The sequence below is a fragment of the Dromiciops gliroides genome, chromosome 5, assembly GCF_019393635.1.
Source record: "Dromiciops gliroides isolate mDroGli1 chromosome 5, mDroGli1.pri, whole genome shotgun sequence".
Taxonomy (NCBI): Eukaryota; Metazoa; Chordata; class Mammalia; order Microbiotheria; family Microbiotheriidae; genus Dromiciops; species Dromiciops gliroides.
In genome coordinates, this window is record NC_057865.1 from 94,959,943 (window position 1) to 94,984,190 (window position 24,248).

At 38.9% G+C, this 24,248-nt stretch overlaps 1 protein-coding gene across 1 annotated transcript in view; it reads left to right on the plus strand.

Annotated features, from left to right (window-relative positions):
* Window positions 1–377: 377 nt before the first annotated feature.
* The window catches only part of PDIA4 (protein disulfide isomerase family A member 4), a 37,673-nt gene continuing 13,802 nt past the window's right edge, over window positions 378–24,248 (plus strand). The window contains exons 1-3 of the mRNA XM_043966569.1: window positions 378–822; window positions 18,113–18,293; window positions 21,565–21,770. Coding sequence (XP_043822504.1) covers window positions 735–822; window positions 18,113–18,293; window positions 21,565–21,770 — 475 coding nt within the window. The 5' untranslated portion in view covers window positions 378–734. The remainder of the gene's footprint in view (window positions 823–18,112; window positions 18,294–21,564; window positions 21,771–24,248) is intronic.

The following is a 24,248-nucleotide window of genomic DNA, read 5'->3' on the forward strand; positions in this document are numbered from 1 at the left end:
GAGTAGCCCTGTCCAGCGCGGCGCGCGCTGAGCGGCCCGGGACACACGGAAACCTCCGAGGCCGCGGCGGTAGTCGCCGTCACTCCACCCCCGGCGCCCCAATTCTCGCTTTGTTCTCTCCCCCCTCCGCCCCACGGACTCTTGGAGAGAACCGAGTGGCAGCCGCTGATTGGTGGCCACCGGGCAGCCAATCAGAGAGAGGCACCTCAGAGCAGGCAGGGGGCTTTTAAATGATCTCGGTCCGCCCCGGGAGAGAGACGAGGGGAGGGGCTTGTGTAAAACAGGAAAAGGAGGTGGGCCCGAGGGGCGGGGACAGGAGAAGGAAGGAAACCCCTAAAGCTGTTCTTTAAAGCGGTGGCGCAACTGCTGATCAAGCGGATTCGTGGAGTTGTGGGGTTGGCTCCTCCAAGTGGCTGAACTGAAGGGAGGGGAGAAGGTGGGCGTGGACCTTTTAAAAGAACTCCGCCACGCGCCGTTTCAACGGACGCCTGACTGGGATTGGCTGAGCTGCCGGAGCTTCCTTCCCCTACTGTCCAATCCCCGAGGAGAACTTCCTGGAGGCTTTTTCTCTTTCTCCTCCACGCTCCTCTCACTCCAGTAGGGCAGAGGAGAGGCGGGGGCGCGCCCGAGTCCGAGGAGCCGGAGCCAGAAGCTGCGGAGCCAAGAAGAGAGCGAGAAGGAGGAGCAGTCGGGAGAAGTGACCGCACCTGGGCTGGTTGGCAGCAGCTGCCCCAATGAGGCTCCGCAAACCCTGCCTGCTGGTCCTCCTCTTGGGACTGGCCCAGCTGCTGGTGCTGGCGAGCGCCCACGAAACGGGCGAGGGTGAGTGTGCAGCGGGAACCTGAGGCCTGCCAGCCCTGTTGCGTGGGATGGGGCCTCGTCCAAGGGGGCGGGTCGGAGCCCAGGTGAACCTCTGCCCCTCGAAGTCAATTCCGAGCTGCGCCTATAGTTTGTAGGGAGCTACAGCCTCCCTTCTTTTACGCCGTGGCCTCTGCCCCCAACCTTTCCATCTCTATGAATCCGGGGGCCGACCAGGGAAGGGGAAGGTATCGTAAGACTTTCAGGCGTCTTAAGTCTGGAAGATGGAGTAACTAACTGGTTCCCTAAGAGGCCGGGAAGAAAGAATCAGACCTTTTCCTTCTCTCGTGATGCTGCCTTCCCCTACATCAGACACAAGGGCCTTTAAACTTAGAGGAAAATCTTCGGCCCTCGTTCTTTTCACCTGCTCTGTACCTGTCCATGCCCTTCAGAAGCCCCACATACCCTAGTTCCCTGAGAAACTGACTTAAGATTCCTTTTGCAGGTAGAGGGAGGGGGGTCGCTGTGTTAAAAAAAACCAGGGTTTTAAAGATGATGAGCTGGGGGAAATCGGGATAAGCGAAGCAGAAACCATTGACTGGGAAAAGACGAATAGAAAAGAAAAGAGAATCGTTTTTCTTTTAAGTCTGTTAGAGGTAGGAATAATTAACCCAAGGCTCTTAGTTTAAAGTGAGAATTGGAGACTTTGGGGTTTTTTTGTTTTTGTTTTTGAAAGGAAGAAAGGTAACTGGAGGTCCGTTGACGGAATAAGAGACGTGGAAGTCCATTTTCAAATAAAAGCATTGTATGAATGTAAGAGCACTAGTATTTCTTGCAATAATAATTGTTAGGTAAAATCAAAGTCTTTATCAGCACTCTGCAAAACCTTTTCCATCTAGATGCCTAGTTTATCCCCAGTGAAGGTTGCTGCGGTACCAAAAAAAAAAAAAAGCCAAGCATTCTACTCAGTTAGCTGTATAGGGGAATTGTGTCCTATCTACTTCACTCGCTTTCAAATACAGATTTATCTTGATCACAGACTCAAGGTAATCATTGTCTAAGTTGAAAAATGATCTTAAAATGGGCTTTTTAAGCTTGAAATTACACAGTACTTTTTTAAGCCTTAGGGATATGTATCATCTTTGTCGGATTTTAAGTTGCATTTTGGGGGAGAGGAAAGTTAGCTTAGCCCTAAATGGACCATCTTACAGTCTCTGATGAGCCAACCAGCTTTCCTGCTAGCTACAGGGGTATGCAGATAATGCAGATGATTTGAGTTTACACTCCCTTGGGTTCTGTGAGAAAACTGAGATCTTTGTTGGATTGGGGGGGGGGAGGTAAATTAAAATAGGTGCCCAAACACCAGAAACAATTCTTCTCTGGCTTTGCGGAAATTGGGGTCATACAACATACAGTGTCTCTGAGAAATTCGTGACCCAGGTTACTCTTTATTCACCTAATCCTTATGTTCCAAATTTTAGTAGAGGAAATTAATGGAATTAATAACTTTTGGATAGTTCTCAAGATGTGGTCGCTCTAGACCAAGGGTTCCTAACTTTTTGTGTCAGGACTCCTCTGATGTCTTGGTGACAGGTGAAGCCTGTACCCCATTTCAGAGTAAGGGTTTTAAGAACATACAATAAAGTACATAGAATGACAAAAGAAGCCAGTTTTGAGTCATCAAAAACATTTTTTTTTAAGTTCACAGACCCCAATGTTAGCCTAGTCTCTTACTACTTATCTTGAATCACCCCATTTCAGAATGCAGTGGCACTATTGTTTTTCAAACTCCAATTTCAGGAAATTTGAGGTGTTTTTTTTAAACACTTTATTTTCCTCAGACTTCTTTTTCCCCAACCGTTTATTTTCCTCCTTAGTCTTTATTTTTAAAAGTCTCTTGAGGTGGGGGGGGGGGGAGGAGCGGGGCAGCTAGGTAGCGCAGTGGATAGAGCACCCTTCCTGGATTCAGGAGGACCTGAATTCAAATTCCGCCTCAGACATTTGATGTTTACTAGCTGTGTGACCCTGGGCAAGTCACTTAACCCTCATTGCCCCAGAAAAAGTCTCTTGAGGTCCAGATATCTAATGCTGCCCCTAAAGTCTAATCACCAGATTTCTGCTTTAGGTTCTGCTAGTAGTACATATTAAATAAATGTCTTAGATTAGAAGACAGCTGCTACTTGGTACTTTTTTTCATTCTGCAAGGCAAATAGCAAAGGAAAAAAGAATCCAAGCTCGTTAAACTTGGACAAATATTCCATTTTATTTGGTATTTCATTTGTTTTTGTTTTGTTTTGTTTTGTTTTTTAGGCAACGGGGGTTAAGTGACTTGCCCACGGTCATACAGCTAGTAAATGTCAAGTGTCTGAGGCTGGATTTGAACTCAGGTACTCCTGAGTCCAGGGCCGGTGCTTTAACCACTGTGCCATCTAGCTGCCCCCTCATTTGTTTTTAAAAATACATAGTTCTCGGGTGGCTAGGTGGCCCAGTGGATAAAGCACAGGCCCTGGAGTCAGGAGTACCTGAGTTCAAATCCAGCCTCAGACACTTAACACTTACTAGCTGTATGACCCTGGGCAAGTCACTTAACCCCAATTGCCTCACTAAAAAAACAAATAAAAACAAACAAACAAACAAAAAAAATACATAGTTCTCTTGTGGAATATGGATACATATTGAGCCATACTATTTCTTTTGGTTTTGGTGCTGTTATTTTTCTTTTTTGAGGTTTTTCTTTTTTGCTCTGATTCTTCTCTTATGACTAATGCAGAAATATGTTTAATGTTATTGTACATATGTAACCTATATCAGATTACTTGCTGTCTTGGGGAGGGGGGGGAGGGAAGGGAAAAAATTTGAAACTAGAAATCTTATAAAAACAAATGTTGAAAACTATCTCTACATGTAACTGGAAAATAAAATACTTTTATAATTTAAAAATATATATAATTCTTGAAAGTGACAAAGGAACATTTAATGCTTTAAGTATTTTTTTTTTCTTGAAGTGTAGTACCTTTAGCCATCTTAAAACATGTGGGTGTCCAAGTATATACAACAAACACTTATTCAGGACCTACTGTTTATTTGAAAGGAGCAACTAGGCACTGAAGACAGAAACAAACCCATAACACTCCTTGACTTTAAATAGGTGATATTCTACATGAAACTGAACTTCTCATGGTTATGAGTAATACCTGATTACTGAGTAATATCTGATTGGCCTAAGAATGAACTTTGAGAATATTCAGCTTTAGCAAGCCAGCAGTTTCTCGTTTCATGTGTTTGAATTTAAGCTTTCAGGCATTGCTGTAAGGAAGGACAACATTGCGTTTATCTCACAAATGGGGTGTAATCTGGGAAATAGGTTCAAATTATTTAGAATTGACTCTAGAATGATTATCTACTCCAAAAAGTAGGAAAACCCTGCACCTATAATTGTAAAGACCTGGATGAGAATCTGCCTTCAATATTTATGTTATGCATGACAACTAGTCGCTTACCCTTTTCTGAACCTGAGTTTCTTCACTTGTCAAATGGGGATAATACACCACCTATCTCAGCGTTATTGTGAAAAAAGTGCTTTTTAAACCTGAAAGGGTTGTATATTTAAACGTTAATCCTAAACAGGTTTGCATTCTAATTAAGACATACAGTGGTTAAGTTGAGGTGATAGATATGGGGTCAAAGTAGAGAGAAAGTGCAATGTTTGGGAAAACAGTGTAGAATTCAACAAGTGGCTTCTTGACCCACCCCATGTGTCCTCTGTTAAAGTATAAGAAATGATTCTAACCTCAAGTTTACTGTTCCTTTAAGAGGAGTATTGCTTACCTCTTTGTCTTACAAGCTGCCTTTTCCCCAGCCATGCCCCCTTTGTGCTACCCCCTTCTTGCTGGAACACCCCATGAAAACTTTTAGGCTTATAATATTTTGGACTATAACCTTCTAGTTTGTAGTATGATTGGTGTTCTCCCTGCCTGTGACCTCAGGGGTTGGAAACCAAAAAGACTCATTTTACCAGGACTTTTCCTCATCCTGGAGTTGATCTGATTGTGGAACCTGCCAACTGCCCTGACCCCCCAATGGAGCTAATTGCCCAAATTCCCCTGAACTCTAACCCATCCTGCTGTTGTCTGAAGACCACTCTGCCTTTGGGTCCTTGACTGAATGCCTTCCCTTTACCTTCCCACCTCCACTTTGGAGGTGTTTCTTTGTCGAGAGGCGCCATTGTTAGCCATTGTGAGGGAGTTCATAGGCAGCCTTTAATTCAGAGGTGTGAGCTGACTCCAGTTAAGCATTTCTTTGGGGATCTTTTTTTAAAATACGACAAAGAAAAGGGGCCTGTTGCTTTTTAGCTTTTATTGGTTTGGCTAATTCTTTTGCAGAGAGCTCTTTGGGTCCCAGCAGTGTATCATGACATGGAACTAAGACACACTTATGAAACTGTTATTTAGAGTTGTGTGCACTATGCAAGGGTGCACAAACAATATATTCTTGGATCATTACTGTCAAACTGTGGTTTAGATGGTTGGTGCTACATTCCAGTGGAAGAACAGAGCCACCAAGAACTGGAATAATGAGAGAAGGAAGAGAAGTGTTAGGACTTGAGCTATCTTAAAGAATCGATCAGATTTGAAAAAGAAAATATTCCACGTTTTTGTTTTTGAAGATGGAATGGACTTTGGTATGTTTGGAAGGAAAAGAATAAACACACACACATATATATGTATACACACATGTATGTGGTTAGTATTAGTAATGATGGCTAACATCAATATAGCACCTACTATGTGCCAGATTCTAGGCTTGGCACTTTACAACTATTATCTCATTTGATTCTCACAACAATCTTGTGAGGTAGGTTCTATTCCCATTTTACAGAAGAAGAAACTGAAGCAAACAGAAATTGACTTCCCAAGTATGTGAGGTTACTTTTAAACTCGGGTCTTTCTGATTCCAGGCTTACCTCTGTCCACCACTCCACAAAACTGCCCCTAAGAGAGAAGGAATATCTCTTTTTAAAACTATAGGAAAGAAGGAAAACAAAGAAAGAGGTAAAGGAATGCAATAATTCACAATTATAAAGTGCTTTAGTATTTACAAAGCTTTCTTCTTATAACAACCTAGTGAAGTAAGTATTACAGTTATCCTTAGCTCTGTTTTACAGTGAGGACATTCAAGATGAGACTGGTCACATGAGTAGTATTGTTGGCACTGAGTTTTGAACCGAGATCTCCTCCTACCTCCAAGTCCAGTGTTCTTTTCACTAACTTCTTGAGGGCAAGGACTGTCTTTCCAGCACTTAGTGCCTGCCATATAGGTGCTTTATAAATGCTATTAATTGCTACCAGATGCTCTCTGAAACTCTAATAGCTTTTGTCAGTAGGGTCGTGAGATTGTCTGCCAGGAAGATGGACTTGGGAACCTGAACGGAGATACAACTTAGAAAAGTTGCTTACCAGGGAAATAACATAGTGTTGTATTTTGTTTATTTTTTAATTAATCAGCAGCAGGAAGGGAGCCATCAAAATGAAAAACACAAGCAAGTTTATACTGTTGCGTATCTTTCTCCAGTGACATTCTGTGGTTTGGAAGCAGGAGGGAAGAAAGCAGAGGGTAAGAGTGATTCAAGGACTTCAGGAGTCTGTGACCATATTATTCAGGTAGCTGATTGTAGGCTGGGCAAGGAGTCAAGAACAGCCAGATCACTCGTGATGAAAAAAAAATGCTCTCCCCCTTTAGAGAAAGAACTGATGGAGTGTGAATGTAGATCAGAGCATATTATTTTTCACTGTATGTTTTCTAGGTTTTTTTGGTCCGTGTTTTCTTTTACAACATGACTAATATGGAAATGTCTTGCGTGATTCCACATGTATAACCTATACCAAATTGCTTGCTCTTTCATGGAGGTGGGAAGAAGAGAGAAGGAAGGAGGGAACTTGGAACTCAAAATTTTTAAAAAGGAATATTAAAGATGGTTTTTACATTTAATTGGAAAAAATTATTCAAAAAACAACAAGATCTACTTTGTAAAGAGAGCGGTATCAAGAGATGAGAGACCATGGCTCTAAAGGTAAATAATAGATTCCATAAGTGTGGAAGAACTAATGGATAAGGACAGATAGGGTGTGAGCTCCACTCTCAAGATCTTGGAGATAAAGTAGGGATATGACCCAGTGGTCAGGATGACCTTTATTTTCTTTCCCTCTCACTCTATCCCCCCTCCAAAAAAACCAAAACAAAACAAAACCCAGCAGACAATAATCCTTGTAACAAATAGTCCATAGTCAAGCAAAACAAATTTCCACATTTTCCTTCTCCAAAAATCCATCTCATTCTGTATCTTGTATTCATTGCCATTCTTTCAGGGAGGCAAGCAACGTGCTTCATCATGGGTAAGATGGAATCTCATTTGGTCATTATATTGATCAGAATTCAGTGTCTTTCCAAGTTCAAATTCTTTTAAATTCTTTTCCAAAGTCTTTGAAAATTTTTTAGTGTTGGGTATATTGTTCTGAGTCTGCTCACTCCACTCAGTATCTATTGATACAGATCTTCCCAGATTTCCCTGAATTCATCCCTTTCCTCTTTTCTAACGGCATAATGATATTACATTGCATTTATGTACCATAATTTTTTCAGCCATACCCCTGCAGTTTACCGGCATTCCCTTAATTTCTGGTTCTTTGGGCACTACAAAAAGAGCTACTTATAAATATTCTTGTACATATATGAGCCCTTTTCTCTCTTTGACCTCTTTAGACTAGAGATCAAGGAGTGGTGTCACTAGATCAATGGGTACGCCTAGTTTTAGTGACTTTTTGTTCTAAATCGTTCTAAATTTCATTTGAGTGGTTAATTTTTAAAATTAAATCCATCAATGCATCCATGTGCCTGTTTGCCTGAAGCCTTTCTAACATTTGTCATTTTTCCTTTTTTGTTAGCTTTGCCAATCTGTTGGTTGTGAAGTAGAAACTCAAGAGTTGTTTTAATTTGCATTTTTGGCAGCAGCATGTAGGCTGGACTGGACTAAGAAAAGACTTGAGGCAGGGAGATCCATTAGGAGACGTTCAGATTTCAGGGATGTTGTTGAAATGGAAGTGACCGATTGGATATATGGGGTGAGGAAAAGGAGGGAGTCCAGAATAATGCTAAAGTTGCAATAACAACTGAGGTCTCAATAATAATAATAAGGGTAACTGTAAAATGCATGAAATATTGAAGTCAACCTACCAGAGCATTCATAGTACCTGTATAAATGGAATTACAAAAACTAGAGGAATATTTAGTCCTCATACCTGTGCTCTGCCACTTAAATAAAAATGACAATACTAATGAAATTCATTTACAGATTTAGTGCTATGCCATACTACCAACATGATACTTTACAAAGTTATACAAAATTATAACAATTCATTTGGAGGAAAAACATTTAGGATATCAAGGGAAAGAACAAAGAAAAGTAGGAATGAAGTGAGGAAATAACACTTCCAGGTTTCAAATGATACTATAAAAGTCATCAAAACTATTTCCTACTGATTAAAAAACCAAACCAAACAAAAAAAACTGGATCAGTAGAATAGACAAGACGAAAGAATCTAAAATAATTGAATTTTAAAACTCAGCATTCAATAAATCTGAAAACATAGATTTCATAAGAAAGTACTCCATGTCTATAGACAAGAATTTCTGGGAACACTGGAAAGCAATCTGGCAGGAGTTAGGTTTCAACCAATAACTTACCAATAATACCAAAATTCAAAATGTGTACATGACTAGAATGCTAAAGTTCTTAACCATTATTTAAAAAAAGAAAAGCAAACAACAAACCAAAAAACCAAATTTAGCACCGGAAAAGAACAAATCAGTTAACAACCTTTCATAATAACTTGAGGGTGACTTTTTAACCCATCAGGGAATGGTGGTGATTATAAAAGATAAAACATAATTTTGAAAAGCTTTCTCATGAATAAGATTATTGCAGCTAAGGTAAGAAGTCATCTAGTCTACTGGAAATCTTGTCAGAATTTTAAATAATGATCTGATCTCTAAGATATACAGGGTATCCCAAAAATCATAGTGCAGTTTTAGACTTTAGTGTATGACAGTTAACAAAAATATATACATATAAACCCCAACTCCATTCCCCCAGAGATAAAGCAGTCACAGAATACAGCTCTGTGACATATGTACTATTATTATCCCCATTTTACTGAAGAAGGCTAAGGATGTTAAATGGCTTGCCCAGATTTACAAAGCGAATATGTAAATATTTTATATATGAATAAAATCATATGTAAAACTCATCATAATTTGCTTTGAGTAAACTTTAACAATATTTATATATTTGGGGGGTCATGGTTATGGGGGTTAAGTGATTTGCCCAGGGTCACACAGCTAGTAAGTGTCAAGTGTCTGAGGCCAGATTTGAACTCAGGTACTTCTGAATCCAGGGCTGATACTTTATCCACTGCACCAACTAGCTGCCCTTATATGGTTTTTTAATAGTATTTTATTTTTTTTCAATTACCTGTAAAGATAGTTTTCAACATTCATTTTTGTAAGATTTTGAGTTCCAGAATTTTCTCCCTCCTTCCCTTTACTCTTCCCTCCCCAAATCAGCAAGCAATCTGATATAGGTTATACATTACAAGCATGTTAAACGTGTTTTCACATTAGTCATGTTGTGAGAGAAAAAGAAAAAGGAAAAGAAAAAAGGAAAGAAGAAATAACAACAACAAAAAAACCCAACAAAAGTGAAAATAGTATGCATCAATCTGCATTCAGATTCCATGGTTCTTTTTCTGGATGTGGAGAGCATTTTCCATCACGAGTCTTTTGGCATTGTCTTGGATCATTGTATTGCTGAGAAGAGCTAAGTCTATAATAGCTGATCATCACACAATATTGACACTATGTACAATGATCTCTTGGTTCCGCTCATTTCAGTTAGCATCAATTCATGTAAATTTTTCCATGTTTTTCTGAAATCCATTGGCTTATCATTTCTTTTTACAGCACAATAGTATTCAATTACATTCCTATACCCCAACTTGTTCAGCCATTCCCCAATTGATAGGCATCCCCTCAATTTCCAGTTCTTTGCCACCACAAAAAGAGCAGCTATAAATATTTTTGTACATGTGGTTATGATCTCTTTGGAATATAGACCTAGCAGTGGTGTCGATGGGTCAAGGGATATGCACGGTTTTATAACCTTTTGGGCATAGTTCCAAATAGCTCTCCAGAATGGATGGATCAGTTCACAGCTCCACCAACAGGGCATTAGTGTTCCAATTTTACCACATCTCCAACATTTATCATTTTCCCTTTTTTGTCATAGTAGTCAATTGGATGGGTATGAGGTGGTACCTCAGAGTAGTTTTAATTTGCATTTCTCAAATCAGTAGTGATTGAGAACATGTTTTTCATGTGGCTGTAGATACTTTTAATTTCTTCATCTGACAACTGCCTGTTCATATCTTTTGATCATTTCTCACTTGGGGAATGTTTCATCTTCTTATATATTTGATTCAGTTCTCTATATATTTTAGAAATGAGGCCTTTATCAGAGACAGTGACTGTAAACATTTTCTTAGCTTTCTGCTTTCCTTTTAATCTTGGTTGCATTGGTTTTGTTTGTGCAAACCCTTTTTAATTTAATGTAATCAAAATGATCCATTTTGCATTTCATTTTGTTCTCTATCTTATCTTTGGCTTAAATTGTTTCCTTCTTCATAGATCTGACAATTAAACCATTCCTTCCTTTCCTAATTTGCCTATGGCATCACCCATTTTGACTTTATTTTGGAATACGGTGTAACATGGTCTATGTCTAGTTTCTGCCATACTCTTTTCCAGTTTTCCCAGCAGTTTTTGTGAAATAGTGAACTCTTATTCCATAAGTTAGTCTTTGCATTTATCAAACAGGAGATTGCTATATTCATTTACTACTGTGTTTTGTGTGCTTAACCTACCTATTCCACTGATTTACTACTCTATTTCTGAGCCAGTACCAAATAGTTTTTATGGTTGCCACTTTATAATATAGTTTTAGATCTGGTACAGCTAGACCACCTCCTTTTTCATTTTTTAAAATTAATTTCCTGGATATTCTTGACTTTATGTTCTTCCAGATGAATTTTGTTATTATTTTTTCTATCTCAATGAAATACTTTTTTGGTAGTTTGATTGGTATGGCACTGAATAAGTAAATTAATTTAGGTAGAATTGTCATTTTTATTATATTAGCTTGGCCTACCCATGACCAACTGATATTTTTCCATTTGTTTAAATCTGATTTTATTTGTGGGAAAAGTGTTTTGTAATTGTGTTCATTATGGTTCCTGGGTTTGCCTTGGCAGGTAGACTCCCAAATATTTTTATTTTGTCTACAGTTATTTCAAATAGAATTTCTCTTTTTATCTCTTGCTTTTGTGCCTTGTTGGTCATATATAGAAATGCTGATGATTTATGTGGGTTTATTTTCTACCCTGCAACTTTGCTAAAGTTGTTGTTTCGAGTAGTTTTTTAGTTGATTATTTAGGATTCTGTGAGTATACCATTATATTTTCAAAGTGATAGTTTTGTTCCTTGCCTATTTTAATTCCTTCAATTTCTTTTTTCTTCTCTTATTGCTAAGGCCAACATTTCTAGTACAATATTGACTAATAGCACTGATAATGGATGTTCTTGTTTCACCCCTAATCTTATTGGGAATGCTTCTAACTTATCCCCATTACATATAATGCTTGCTGATGGTTTTAGAAAGATACTGTTTATCATCTTAAGGAAAGCTCCATTTATTCCTATGCTCTCTAGCAGTTTTTGTTTTGTTTTGTTTTGTTTTGAATTTATTTATGGTGAGGCAATTGGGTTAAGTGACTTGCCCAGGGTCACACAGCTAGTAAGTGTCAAGTTTCTGAGTCTGGATTTGAACTCATGTCCTCCTGAATCCAGGGCTGGTGCTCTATCCACTGTGCCACCTAGGTGCCCCTCTCTAATGTTTTTAATAGGAATGGGTGCTGTATTTTGTCAGAAGCTTTCTCTGCATCTGTTGAGATAATCATATGATTTTAATTAGTTTTGTTATTGATGTGGTCAATTATGTTGATAGTTTTCCTAATATTGAACCAGCCCTGCATTCCTGGTATAAATCCTACCTGGTCATAGTGTAATTAACCTGGTGATAAATTGCTGTAATCTCTTTTCTAGTATTATATTTAGAATTTTTGCATCAATATTCATCAGGGAGATTGGTCTATTATTTTCATTCTCTGTTTTTGCTCTTCCTGGTTTAGATATCAGTACCATGTTTGTCTTATAAAAGGAATTTGGTAGGACTCTTTCATTTATTTTTCCAAAGTTTGTATAGTATTGGAATGAATTGTTCTTTAAATGGTAGAATTCACTTGTAAACCCATCTGGCCCTGGAGATTTTTTTCTTAGTTGTTCACTTTCTTTTTGTAAAATGGGCTTTTTAAATGATTTTATTTTCACTTCTATTAATCTGGGCAATTTATATTTTTTTAAATATTCATCCATCATTTAGATTGTCAAATTTATTGGCATATAGTTGGGCAAATTATTGCTTTAATTTCCTCTTAATTGGCAGTGAATGTACCCTTTCCATTTTTAATACTGGTAATTTGGTTTTCTTTTTTAAATGAAATTAACATGATCAATTTTATTGTTTTTTTTTCATAGAACCACCTCTTAGTTTCATTTATTAATTCCACAGTTTTCTTTCAATTTTATTAATCATTCCTTTGATTTTCAGAATTTCTAATTTGTTATTTAATTGGGTAGTTTTAATTTGTTCTTTTTCTACATTTTGTAGTTGCACCCCCAATTCATTGGTCTCCTCTTTCTCTATTTTATTCATGTAGGCCATTTAGAGATATAAAATTTCCCCTAAGAACTGCTTTGGCTGCATCCCACAAGTTTTGGTATGTTGTCTCATTGTTGTCATTCTCTTTGATGAAATTACTGATCGTTTCTATGATTTGTTGTTTGACCCACTCATTCTTTAGGATGAGATTGCTTAGTTTCCAATTAATTTTCAGTCTATCTCACCATGGCCCTTTATTATACATAATTTTTATTGAATCATGATCTAAAAAGGATGCATTGACTATTTCTGCCTTTCTGCATTTGACTGAGGTTTTTATGCCCTAATACATGATTAGTTTTTGTGTAGGTGCCATGTACCTCTGAGAAAAAAGTAGATTCCTTTCTATCCCCATTCAGTTTTCTCCAGAGGTCTATCATATTTATTTTTTCTAGAATTCTATTCACCTCTTTAACTTCTTTCTTATTTATTTTGTGGTTGGGTTTATCTAGTTCTGAGAGGGGGAGGTTGAAGTCCCTCACTAATACTCTATCAGTTTCTAGTTTCTTTTCCCTCTGTGTACTTACAGATTTTTGCTGCTATTATTTTCATTTTATTTTGTTTGTGAATTCTTTGAGATAGAGGACTCTCAATAAGGAAGCTTCCTCTACCAATGCAGATTGCCATCCCTGCACCCTCTATTCATGAGAATTGTCTGAAACATTGAAAGGTTGAGTGACTTGTCTGGGATCATAAAACCAATGTATGTCAGAGGTGAGACTTAAAGCCAGGTCTTCTTGACCAGTAGAGTTCAGCTCTTTAGTCATTATTCTATGGTGTATCTGTTAAGCCAGTTTTCCCCAGTATGCTCTAAGGGGATGTCAGTTGCAATTTGTATTGGACTCCAGAATACAAGAAGACACTTGATTTGAGAATATGTTGCTTTTTGGTAATGCAGGTGGTATTCTCTGCCCTTCAGTGCATCCCTGCTAAAAATAAAAACCAAAACAATCAAAAAACTAAACCTGGTCTATTTTAATTATAGCAGTGTAAATTCAGCCTGGTTTCGTTTGACTGAGGAGCTCAAGGTGTGTTTGTTAGGGTGGGACCATGTAAGAGTCATCCCTAATGTTCTCCTCTCACAGCTTCTTGTTTCCTTGGTATTTTTGTATTCTGCCACTCGAAGCACAAATGGTCAGTGAATTGATTTTAAATAACTCTTCATAGGTTGAAAAACTGTTCCTTGTGAGTTACAACACATTCTGGAACAGGATTTCTGTGGTCCTTTGGAAGGGATGTGTGGTCCCTAAAAGGATGGAGCTCCCTGAAACCAAATCTTACCTTCCCAGACACTGGTATAGCAAATATTATCAGTGATACAGCCTTTGGCAGGAATAATAGGGACAAAGACTTGACCATCTATTTCTTTTTCATCATGTATCCCAGTTAACCATTTAAAGGAAAAAAAGAATTTCTATCTCTGGTATCACCTTTTGTTGTAACAAAAAGAGAATGCACTTTCATTAATATTCTTGAAGTAGAGGGGATAGGTAGTATGGTGAAGTAGGTGGAAAGCAGACCTTGAAGCCAAGAAGACACGGTTTCAAGTCCTGTCTCTGGCCCCTACTGACTGTGTGAGCTAGGACCATTCACTTAACTTCTTGACAACTCTTGAAGACTGTTAAAAGATTCAGGGAAGGTAGAAGGTGTTTTCTCCAATCACAGGACCTATCCCTACTTGAACAGAAGTTCTCTCTAAATCTTAGGGAGAACGAACACTTTGTCTTTTCATTCCTTCTCTTCCCACAACTGTGTGCAAACAGGGTGGGCTCCTTCCCATTACTATAACCAAGTCATCTTTGCTATGTACCACCCCCTTCTCCCTCTCAACTGTAAGCAGATGTCCTCTGGTCCAGCCTCCCTGTTAGCCTGCCTCATCTTATGTATGGTTGAATTGGGGCTGGATTTTGTTGGCCTCCATTTGAAAGCTTCATTGAAAGGAATTCCACATTGATTTCACTTCAGTCCTTTTATGTTCATTCTACATCTCTAAGTTCTGCTCTCTTGTGATTTACTCCTATATTCATATACCCAATGCTTTTATTCTGCCATCAGCCATAATTTATCCCCTTTGATTATCTGCCTCCTTCTTGATAACAGGTGGTGGGAACTTGACCTTTGGGATCTGCTTTTGTGACATTAGATGTCCTGTTGTGTCAGAACATCAGCCTTCTCAATCAGGGTCTTAGCATAGGTTGCCAGTTGCTAGTCTCCTGTGGAATAACACAGCTCAGTAGAAATGATTCCAATGGTTGACGCAGGTTCACTGGTTCAATTTCTTTTTTTTCCCCTCTTATTTTAATTTGATATTTTTCTTTTTAGCATTATTTTCTGTTTACATTTTGAGTTCCAGTTCTCTCCTTCCCTCCCTTCCCCCCACACCCACTGAGAGGCAAGCAGTAGATTGACTCTACATGTGAAATCATGCAAAACATTTGTGTTAGCCATATTTTTAAAAAGCAAGAAAAATAAAGTGAGAAAATTATACTTCAATTTATGCTCGGAGTTCATGAAATCTGTCTCTTCAGGTAGATAGCATTTTTTCATCATGAGTCCTTTGAAATTGTCTTGGATCGTTGTATTGGTCAAAGTAGCCAAGTCTTTTATAGTTGATAGTTGTTACAACATTACTGTTATTGTCCACTGTGATCTCCCTGTTCTTTTCACTTCCACTGGTGCAGTTTCAGAGATTTCTCTCCTTAAAGCTTGCTAAAGGAGACAAACTTGGCTGGTAAGGTTTCCTGTGAGAACCTTCTATTTAATCCATTGGCTATTGCTACAGACCCTCCTTTATGGTAAATATTCTGAGACTTTGTAGGAACCTGCCTTTTACAGGTTAGCCTGCGGGCGCATGTTGGCCATAAAGTCCTCCTTTCCCACCCAGACAATCCCTTTGCAGAATCAGAATCGTGTATTTCCTGGGTCTGTCAGAGATCTCCCAGGTGTTCTTGTTTAGCTTATGGCAGATCTCACTCAGGCATTTCATCATCTTTGCTAACAGGCACGTGTGTCTATACTTAGTCCAGTCATTCATAAGTATGAGAGAACCTTTAGTTTCAAGGCACTTGAGTTGTCTGTATCCTTAAATCATTCTCAGTGATTGAGTGAAAACTTGAAATCTTTCTGTAGCTTGGTTTGGGGATTTTAGTAGATGGTGGATTATTTGTCTGGAGTTCAACCTAGCCTTGGGTGTGGTTTTGTTTGGTTTTTTAAAAAGCAAACATTTTTTTCTTTCTGTTCTTGGTACCTTCTCAGCTCAGTTGTTTCAGTTGGTTCCTACTCTTTGTGGCCCCATTTAGGGTTTTCTTGGCAAGGATACTGGAGTAATTTGTCACTTCCTTCTCCAGTTCATTTTGCAGATGAGGAACTGAGGCAAACAGGGCTAAGTGACTTGCTAAGGTCTCACAGCTAGGAAGTATCTGAGGTCAGATTTGAACTCATAGAGATGTGTTTTCTTAACTGCAGGCCCAAGACTCTAGCCTCTGTGCCACCTCTCTGCCCTCTCAGCTCTAAAATGCTACAATTAAGTGAAAGTCATTCTTTTTTTTTTTTTTTTTGGTGAGGCAATTGGGGTTAAGTGACTTGCCCAGGGTCACACAGCTAGTAGGTGTCAAGTGTCTGAGGCTGGATTTGAACTCATGTCCTCCTGAATCCAGGGCTGGTGCTCTATCCACTGTGCCACCTAGCTGCCCCTGAAAGTCATTCTTTTTTGATCCATTTCCTTTTTGTTATTATTGTGAATTTGACACACAAACATTTCCAGAACTAAGAACAGAAAAGGAGTATTGCATGACACTGTGACTGTTATATCTAGCTTGGGTTTTAAAAAATAAATACCTTAAGTTTAACGTGATAGTACCATTATTACCCTGCTTGTCTTTTGCACCCTTCTGACCATCCTTTTGCTCTGTGAATTTTTAAAATGTTTCATGGATTCCCTAACTTTTGTTGGGGGGGGGGGATGACAAAGAGGGTTAAGTGACTTGCCCAGGGTCACACAGCTAGTGTCACATGTCTGAGGCTAGATTTGAACTCGGGTCCTTCTGAATCCAGGGCCAGTGCTTTATCCACTGTGCCACCTAGCTGCCCCGATGCCCTAACTTTTTGACATGACTATCTCAAGCCCTCCCATGTAACAAATAAGTATAGTCAAACAAAACAAATCCACTCATTGGCCTTGTCCGAAATTGTATGTTTCATTCTTTTCATCTCCCTATTTAGGAAGCATTCCTATAAACATCAAGGGTGTGCTTTAGGCTCCCCCTGCCAGCTGTGCATTCTTAGCCTTTCTCTTTTACTCTTCTACATGTGCTTTTCAGGTTGCCTCCAGTCTTATTATCTATTCCCAAGTGGCTAGGCTTACTTATTGGGTAGTGAAAGTCGAGGTGGTTGGCCCAGTTAGTAATGTGCACACAAGGACTTCTTGAGCCAGGATCAGGCTTGTGAGCATTGTGAATTAGTACACTGAGAATCAAAACGAGGCATGTCAAGTACCTTAGCTTGAGCAGGGGAGAGCCCAACACTCAAAAAACCTAGTTCTTACCCCAATAATAAAATGTAATGATAATCTTCTCTGTATAGTGCTTCCCAGCTTACAAAGCACTTTAAATCTGTTTTCATTTGAGCCTCCTAACTGTGTGTTAGGCAGGGCAAAGGGTGCTATTGCCATTTCTTGGTGGAGGAACCTGAGCCTCAGGTTAAGTGACTTTCCCAAGGGCATGTCTAGATATGCTAAGTCTAGGGTTAGGTAAAAGCCAAGTCTTTCTGATTCCTGCTCCCATATACCTTCTGCTCCACATTGTTACTAAATCTCTCAAAAGAAAACATTATTTGCTGATGGAACATCAAGTGAAGGCATATGGATATGTAATGTCCACTGAGATTAATCGGCCTTGAGATCAATGATGAAGATCACTGAGGCCCCAAATTTAGGCATGCTTCTTTGTAATAAAAAAGCTCAGTTTTCTCTTTAAAGATTTGTAAACCTCTTTTGGCAACTTTTTATGAGAAAGAAAATCTATTTTCTTTAAAAGAAAAATGCCTGGAGTAAAAAGAGATTAAATGCTTGATGTTGCCTCTTTTTTTTTTTTCCAGATTCTCTTGGAATTGAAACATAAAAAATGATTACTTTTTCCCCTGTGGCTCTTATTGTTCTTATAATCTATTAGACTAGTGTCTAGTGACTCTTGTGTTTTTGTTTTTGCAAGGCAATGAGGGTTAAGTGTTTTGCCCAGGGTCACGCAGCTAATAAGTGTCAAGTATCTGAGGTCAGATTTGAACTCAGGTTCTCCTGAATCCAGGGCCGGTGCTTTGTCCACTGCACCACCTAGCTGCCCCCGCTAGTGACTCTTTATAATTACTGATCTTTAAATTTATAATCCCTTACAGGATTTTCCTAACTAATATGAATGGGATTTTGCTTTGTAGATTCTTTTATTAAAGATGATGCCATTGATGAAGAAGAGGAGGAGGAGGAAGATTATGATGAAGACGAAGAAGATGATTCTGAAGTGAAAGAAGACAATGGGGTCCTGGTCCTGAATGACGACAACTTTGACACCTTTGTGGCTGACAAAGACACTGTATTACTGGAATTCTATGCTCCGTGGTTAGTATCCTTTGGCATTCCACAAGTGGTATTACTGTTGTCCTCAGAGCCACCAGAGAGTCAAGAGATTGGCTAAAGAGCCATGAATTTTTCAGCTATAACAACTCCTGAATAACATTTATTCAGTGTCTTAGTTTGCAGTTTGTGTCTATAGAAGGCTCCTAGATCGTTTCATTATAATCAATATTTATTTTTAATTCTTCTGGCTACAAGAAGTTTCTTCTGTTCATTGTCCATAATAAAATGGCTTGAGACCTTATGTTTCTTACCAGACTACCCAAGGTTTCTTGAGCCCTTTGGGGGGGAGTGAGAACATTTTTATTTAACCAGCATTTAAAAAGCCTCTACTTTGTGCTTTTCATAGAGCAAGGTGCTGTAGATAGAGACATGAAAACTGACATCACTGCCCTCAAGGAGTTTAAAGTCTATTAGGAGTAGAGACATAGACTAACAACTTGAAAGATAGCAGCTGCATAGGCAGGGGCATGACTGATATATCAAAAGAAAATGAAATCCCCATCGGTTTGGAAAAGCAGGAATCAGAGAAGGCTTCATGGAAGAAGGGCCATATAAGTTAGAACTTGGAATGGATTTTAATAGGAAAAGAAGTTGGGAAATCCATTCCAGGATGCATGAGTATAGGACTAGAATCAGGTAGAGCTGGAGCATTACATATATAAATGAGAAAGACATGAAAAGTAAGCTGGGAAAAGAGGACTGATGATTGCCCGTGCCAAGAGATGTACATCTTAAGATGCAGAATAAGATGATAATTTTTGGACGTGGGCAATGTGGGAGTTTGTTTAACTTGACTATCCATTTATTACAAGGCTTGTTGGTCAGTAGTATCAAACTCAAATAGAAATGGGGGCCACTAAATGAGGGCCAATATTGACTTAGAAAACCACATATTAACATTATCTGTGTTGTGTTGTATTTTTATTGATTGGGTTAAATATTTCCCAATTCCATTTTAATCTTGTTGAGCCTGCAGTGTTTGACCTCTGCTCTAGAGGCCTAACCCGGATGGCATGCGGTCTCTTCCCTAGTTTTGGATATAATCCTTTGCTTAATTCAGCCCAAGATTGCATTAGCTTTCTTAGTTGTTATTTCACTCCAACTCATTAATCTCACAGGCCACTAAAACTCTCAGATCTTTTCCAAGGAACTACTCCTAATTCCAAACACCTGACTTGAAAGTTGTCCCATATAAAACACCCATTTACACACTATTCCCTTCTTTTATATTTATGGAGTTGATTTCTTTTACAAATCCAAATAAGACTTTATATATGTCCCTATTGGATTTCATCTTAATACGTTTGGCTCAAGGTTTTAACTTGTCCAGATCCTTTTGGATCTCAGCCGTAGTAGCTGAGTGTGTAGCCTTTCCTTTCCCAGCTTTGTGTCATCTGGATATTTGATAAGTTTGCCTTTTCCTTTATTCAAGTCATTGATTAAAATATTAGTAGCACAGGGCCAAAAGCATAGATTTTTAAGATATTTCACTGGAGGTCAGCTTCCCAGTTGACATAAAAAACATGAATGTTTACCCTTTGCCCTATCTAAAACCAAAAATTAAACATCACATGCAGTGGGTCTGCTCTAGAGTCTTTCCCAGTAAAAATGGGAGTAAAACAAGAATGTTCATTCTCCCCACTATTATTTGATATAATTCTAGAAAGAAATTCAAGGCATAATAAAGACAAGCAAAGAGGCAATAAAACTCCCATTTGCTGATGCTATAATGATTTTCTAGGGAATCGACAAAGATACTAAGTGAGACAAATAGATTGAATAGAATTGCAGGCTACAAAGTAAACCCTCAAAAATTAAGAGCATGTCTATATAATAAAATCTAAGAAAAAGGAATAGAAAGGTAAATATTATTCCAAATTCTTGGCATCTGACTGACCCACAATTCATCTTTTCCACAAGACTTAACATAAGAAACTTTGTCAAATTCTTTGCCAAAATCTAGATAAACTATATAGCCTTCTCCTGACCTGCCAATATAGTGTAACTCTTACAAAAGGAAATGAGGCTTATTATTGATGAAGCCTCACTGGCACTTTCTGTTCACTACTTCTATTGCTTAATAACCCTCCATTTGATATATTTTAGGTGTTAGATTTTATTATGACACATTTTAAAAAATGTTCTTGGTCCTTTTGGAAGGGGAGAGAGTTCTGGCAAGCCGTGATATCTTGTATAGATTTTGTAGAGGTGAAATTATATTGAAATCAAGTTATTAATATACTTTTCCATTCAACTTTATCCACCCCCTCCCTGTGTAATCTTTCTGCAGACTTCTGGTTAAAGCTCCTGTCCCAAAGCCTCTTTTGTCCCATAGACCTCATATAAATTTATTTTTGCTATTCTATAATACTTACGTGACACTGTATGTTATAGATAGCTGTTGAGGTGTTACCTGTTATCAGGTCCCAAGTTCTTTGGCAGGTTTTTTTGGTGTTTTTTTTTGGTAAGGCAATTGGGGGGTTAAGTGACTTGCCTAGAGTCACACAGCTAGTAAGTGTTAAGTGTCTGAGGCCAGATCCGAACTCAGGTCCTCCTGACTCCAGGGCTAGTGCTCTATCCACTGCGCCATCTAGCTGCCCCATCTTTGGCAGGTTTTAAAATATAGTCCATGGACTTTTTTTTTCAATATTTTATAACTATATTTCAGTATAATTGCTTTCCTTTTTAATCCATTGTACTTGTTTTTATGCATTTAAAAACATTACTCTGAGATGGCATCCCTAAGCTTCACCAGACTGCCCAAGGGGCCCACGACATTAAAAAAGGTTAAGAACCCCTGCTACTCTATGAAAACAGAGGCTTTATTTTCTCTAAACTTTCTATCTCAAATTCCCTAGCAGAGAGGTACCTCTACAGAAGGGACTTGATATTCTTGACTGTTCAGTCAGTAAACAGTGAAAACTGTTGGCTAGTTTAGCCACCCTCTAATGCAGTTTCTTCCTTGTGTCTTCTTAGCTCCTTCTTGAGAAGTACTCCTCTGCCCTTTTCCCTATATTGTTTTAAGTGCTTATACAGTTAAGTCAGTTCTCTCTCAGGCTCACACAGAAGTGTATCTTCTGCAGCCTTGAAAATCCTTCTTGCCCAGTTTGTGAATCAATAAATGAGTTGGGATTCCTAACTTAATTGCAATTGTAGTACTAAAGATCTTATTTTTGTGTGGTTTTCATTTGATGAAATGTTTAAATTTAACTATATTTTTTCCTTCCCCCCCTCCCCCAATCTTATCTCCCAGGTGTGGTCACTGTAAGCAGTTTGCTCCAGTATATGAAAAAATAGCTAAGACCCTTCAAGAGAATGACCCTCCTATTCCTGTTGCCAAAATTGATGCAACAGCAGCATCTACATTAGCAAGCCGATATGATGTGGGAGGCTATCCCACCATCAAAATCCTGAAGAAGGGGCAAGCAGTGGATTATGATGGCTCAAGAACAGAAGATGGTAAGCTGCTCCTTTGGTTTTCTCAGAGTCGAAGTCTGTGACCTTGCCCTAGACGGGAGCTGAAATGTGTGGTCAGATTCTTGGGATGAGTCATTTTAGAGATCCAGTCACAGACCTCCCCCCCCCCTTTTTTTTTTGGTGGGGGGTGGGGTGGGGCAGTGAAGGTTAAGTGACTTGCCCAGGGTCACACAACTAGTAAGTGTCAAATATATGAGGCCTGATTTGAGCTCAGGTCCTCCTGAAACTAGGGCTGGTGCTTTATTCACTGTACCACCTAGCTGCCCCTGCCCTCTCCCTTTTAAGGGTCATTTAGTTGACCTAGAAGTATATGTTATCCTAGGAGTCTTTGATTCTCTTTATCAAAAACCAGTGGAGTCAAACCCAAATGGATCCCTACTGGCTGCAGATTGACTTAGAAAACCACAAATTAACATAACTTTTATTGTATTTTTGTTTATTTTGTTAAACATTTCCCACATATTTTAATCTGGTTCAGCTTCACTTGGGCATTTTTCTGAAAATAATTTGACATTTCTGCTCTAAAGTATACAAAATGTTTTCCTCGTAACTCTGAAGGTAGTACAGATGTGCTGTTGTTCTCATTTGATGGTTGAGGCCACTGACCTAACGAATAAGATTACAAAAGTATCACAGTTGGGACTGGAATTCAGGTCTTTGGATTCATACTTACTCTTTTTTTCATCTTTTGTGTCTATGAAAACTGAAGCCTAGAAGATGAGTAGTGAATGGGACCCCTCTGCCTAAGAACGGATGGGGGGCCAAAGTTGTGGCATCTCTTCTCACATCAGGGAGAAGACATGAGGTGGTATCCGCCGGTACATGTATTAATAATAGCTAGCATTTATTGTGCTTTAAAGTTTGCAAAGGTTTGCATTTGATCCCCACAACAACCCTGAAAAGTACGTGCTATCACTCCCTTCTTACAGGTGAGGAAGCTGAGTCTGATAGAGAGGCCTGAGTGTCCAAAGCGGGATGGATTTATCTTCCTGATTCCAGTACTATCCCTTAGACCACCTGTCTGCTGCTTCTCACATCTCAGAGAATAAGAAAGTATATGCCTGGAAACAGCTATTTGGATTTCCAGACAGTAGTAGTCCTTTATGCTACTTGGCACCAAATTTGGGAGGGAGCATATCAGAGGCAGAACCAAGGTTCCTAGTTCTTTGGTGTGTAATCATCCACTTAAAATCCATTTAATTATCCATTTAAATGTGGATAAAAAGGATTTAAGAAATATAGCTGTATCAATTTGGAATTATGCCCAAAGGGCGATGAAGCTGTGCATACCCTTTGACCCAGCAATACCACTTTTGGGTCTTTTTCCCAAAGAGATCATGGAAGGGGGAAAGGGACCCACATGTACAAAAATATTTAGAGCTGCTCTTTACGTGGTGGCAAGGAATTGGAAGTTGAGGGGGTGCCCATCAATTGGGGAATGGCTGGACAAGTTGTGGTATATGAATACAATGGAATACTATTGTGCTGTAAGAAACGATGAGCAGGAGGAGTTCAGAGAAACCTGGAGGGTCTTGCGTGGGCTGATGATGAGTGAGATGAGCAGAACTAGAAGAACATTGTACACAGTAACATCAACAATGAGTGTTGATCTACTGTGATGGACTATATTCTTCTCACCAATGCAATGGCACAGAAGAATTCCAGGGAACTCGTGATGGAAGAGGATTTCCAAATCCAGGGGGAAAAAAAAACTGCAGAGTATAGATGCTAAATGAACCATACTATTTCTTTTGCTTTTGATGCTGCTGTTTTTTTTCTATTTTGAGGTTTTCCATCATTGCTCTGATTTTTTTTCTCTTATAACATGACTAATGCAGAAATAGGATTAATGTTATTATGTGTGTGTGTGTGTGTGTGTATATATATAAAAAACCTATATCAGATTACCTGATGTCTAGGGGAAGGGGGAGGGAGGGAGAAAAATCTGAAATTGTAAAGCTTGTATAAACAAAGGTTAAGAACTATCTTTACATGTAATGGAAAAAAAATAAAATACTTTATTAATTAAAAAAAATAAATAAAATGAAAGGGTCAGGAAAAAAAAAAGAAATATAGCTGTATAATATGTCTGGGCCCAAGGGAATATGGTTAAGTGCCTCCTGGGGCCATGTCAGCAGGTGATGTAAAGGTCATTTAAGTGGTCATTAGGGGGCAATTAAGAGAACCCAAGGGATGTAACCCTCTTGGCTACAGAAAGCTTTGATTGGCTGAAGTATATAAGATGTGGAAGTTGTAATGAAATCCAAGGCTGAAGGTAGGAAAAGGTGGTCAGGAGTGGTAGCAGTACAGAGCCAGAGAATGAAAGACAGCACCCTGAAGGGATTTGTCTTCTAGCAGATTTCTAAGGTTGGCCTTTATTTTATGTCTGCCCTTCTGCTCACCATCACCTGCTTCCGTTCCTTGGTCCTTTCCAGATGGTTCTACATCCATGATGTAGAG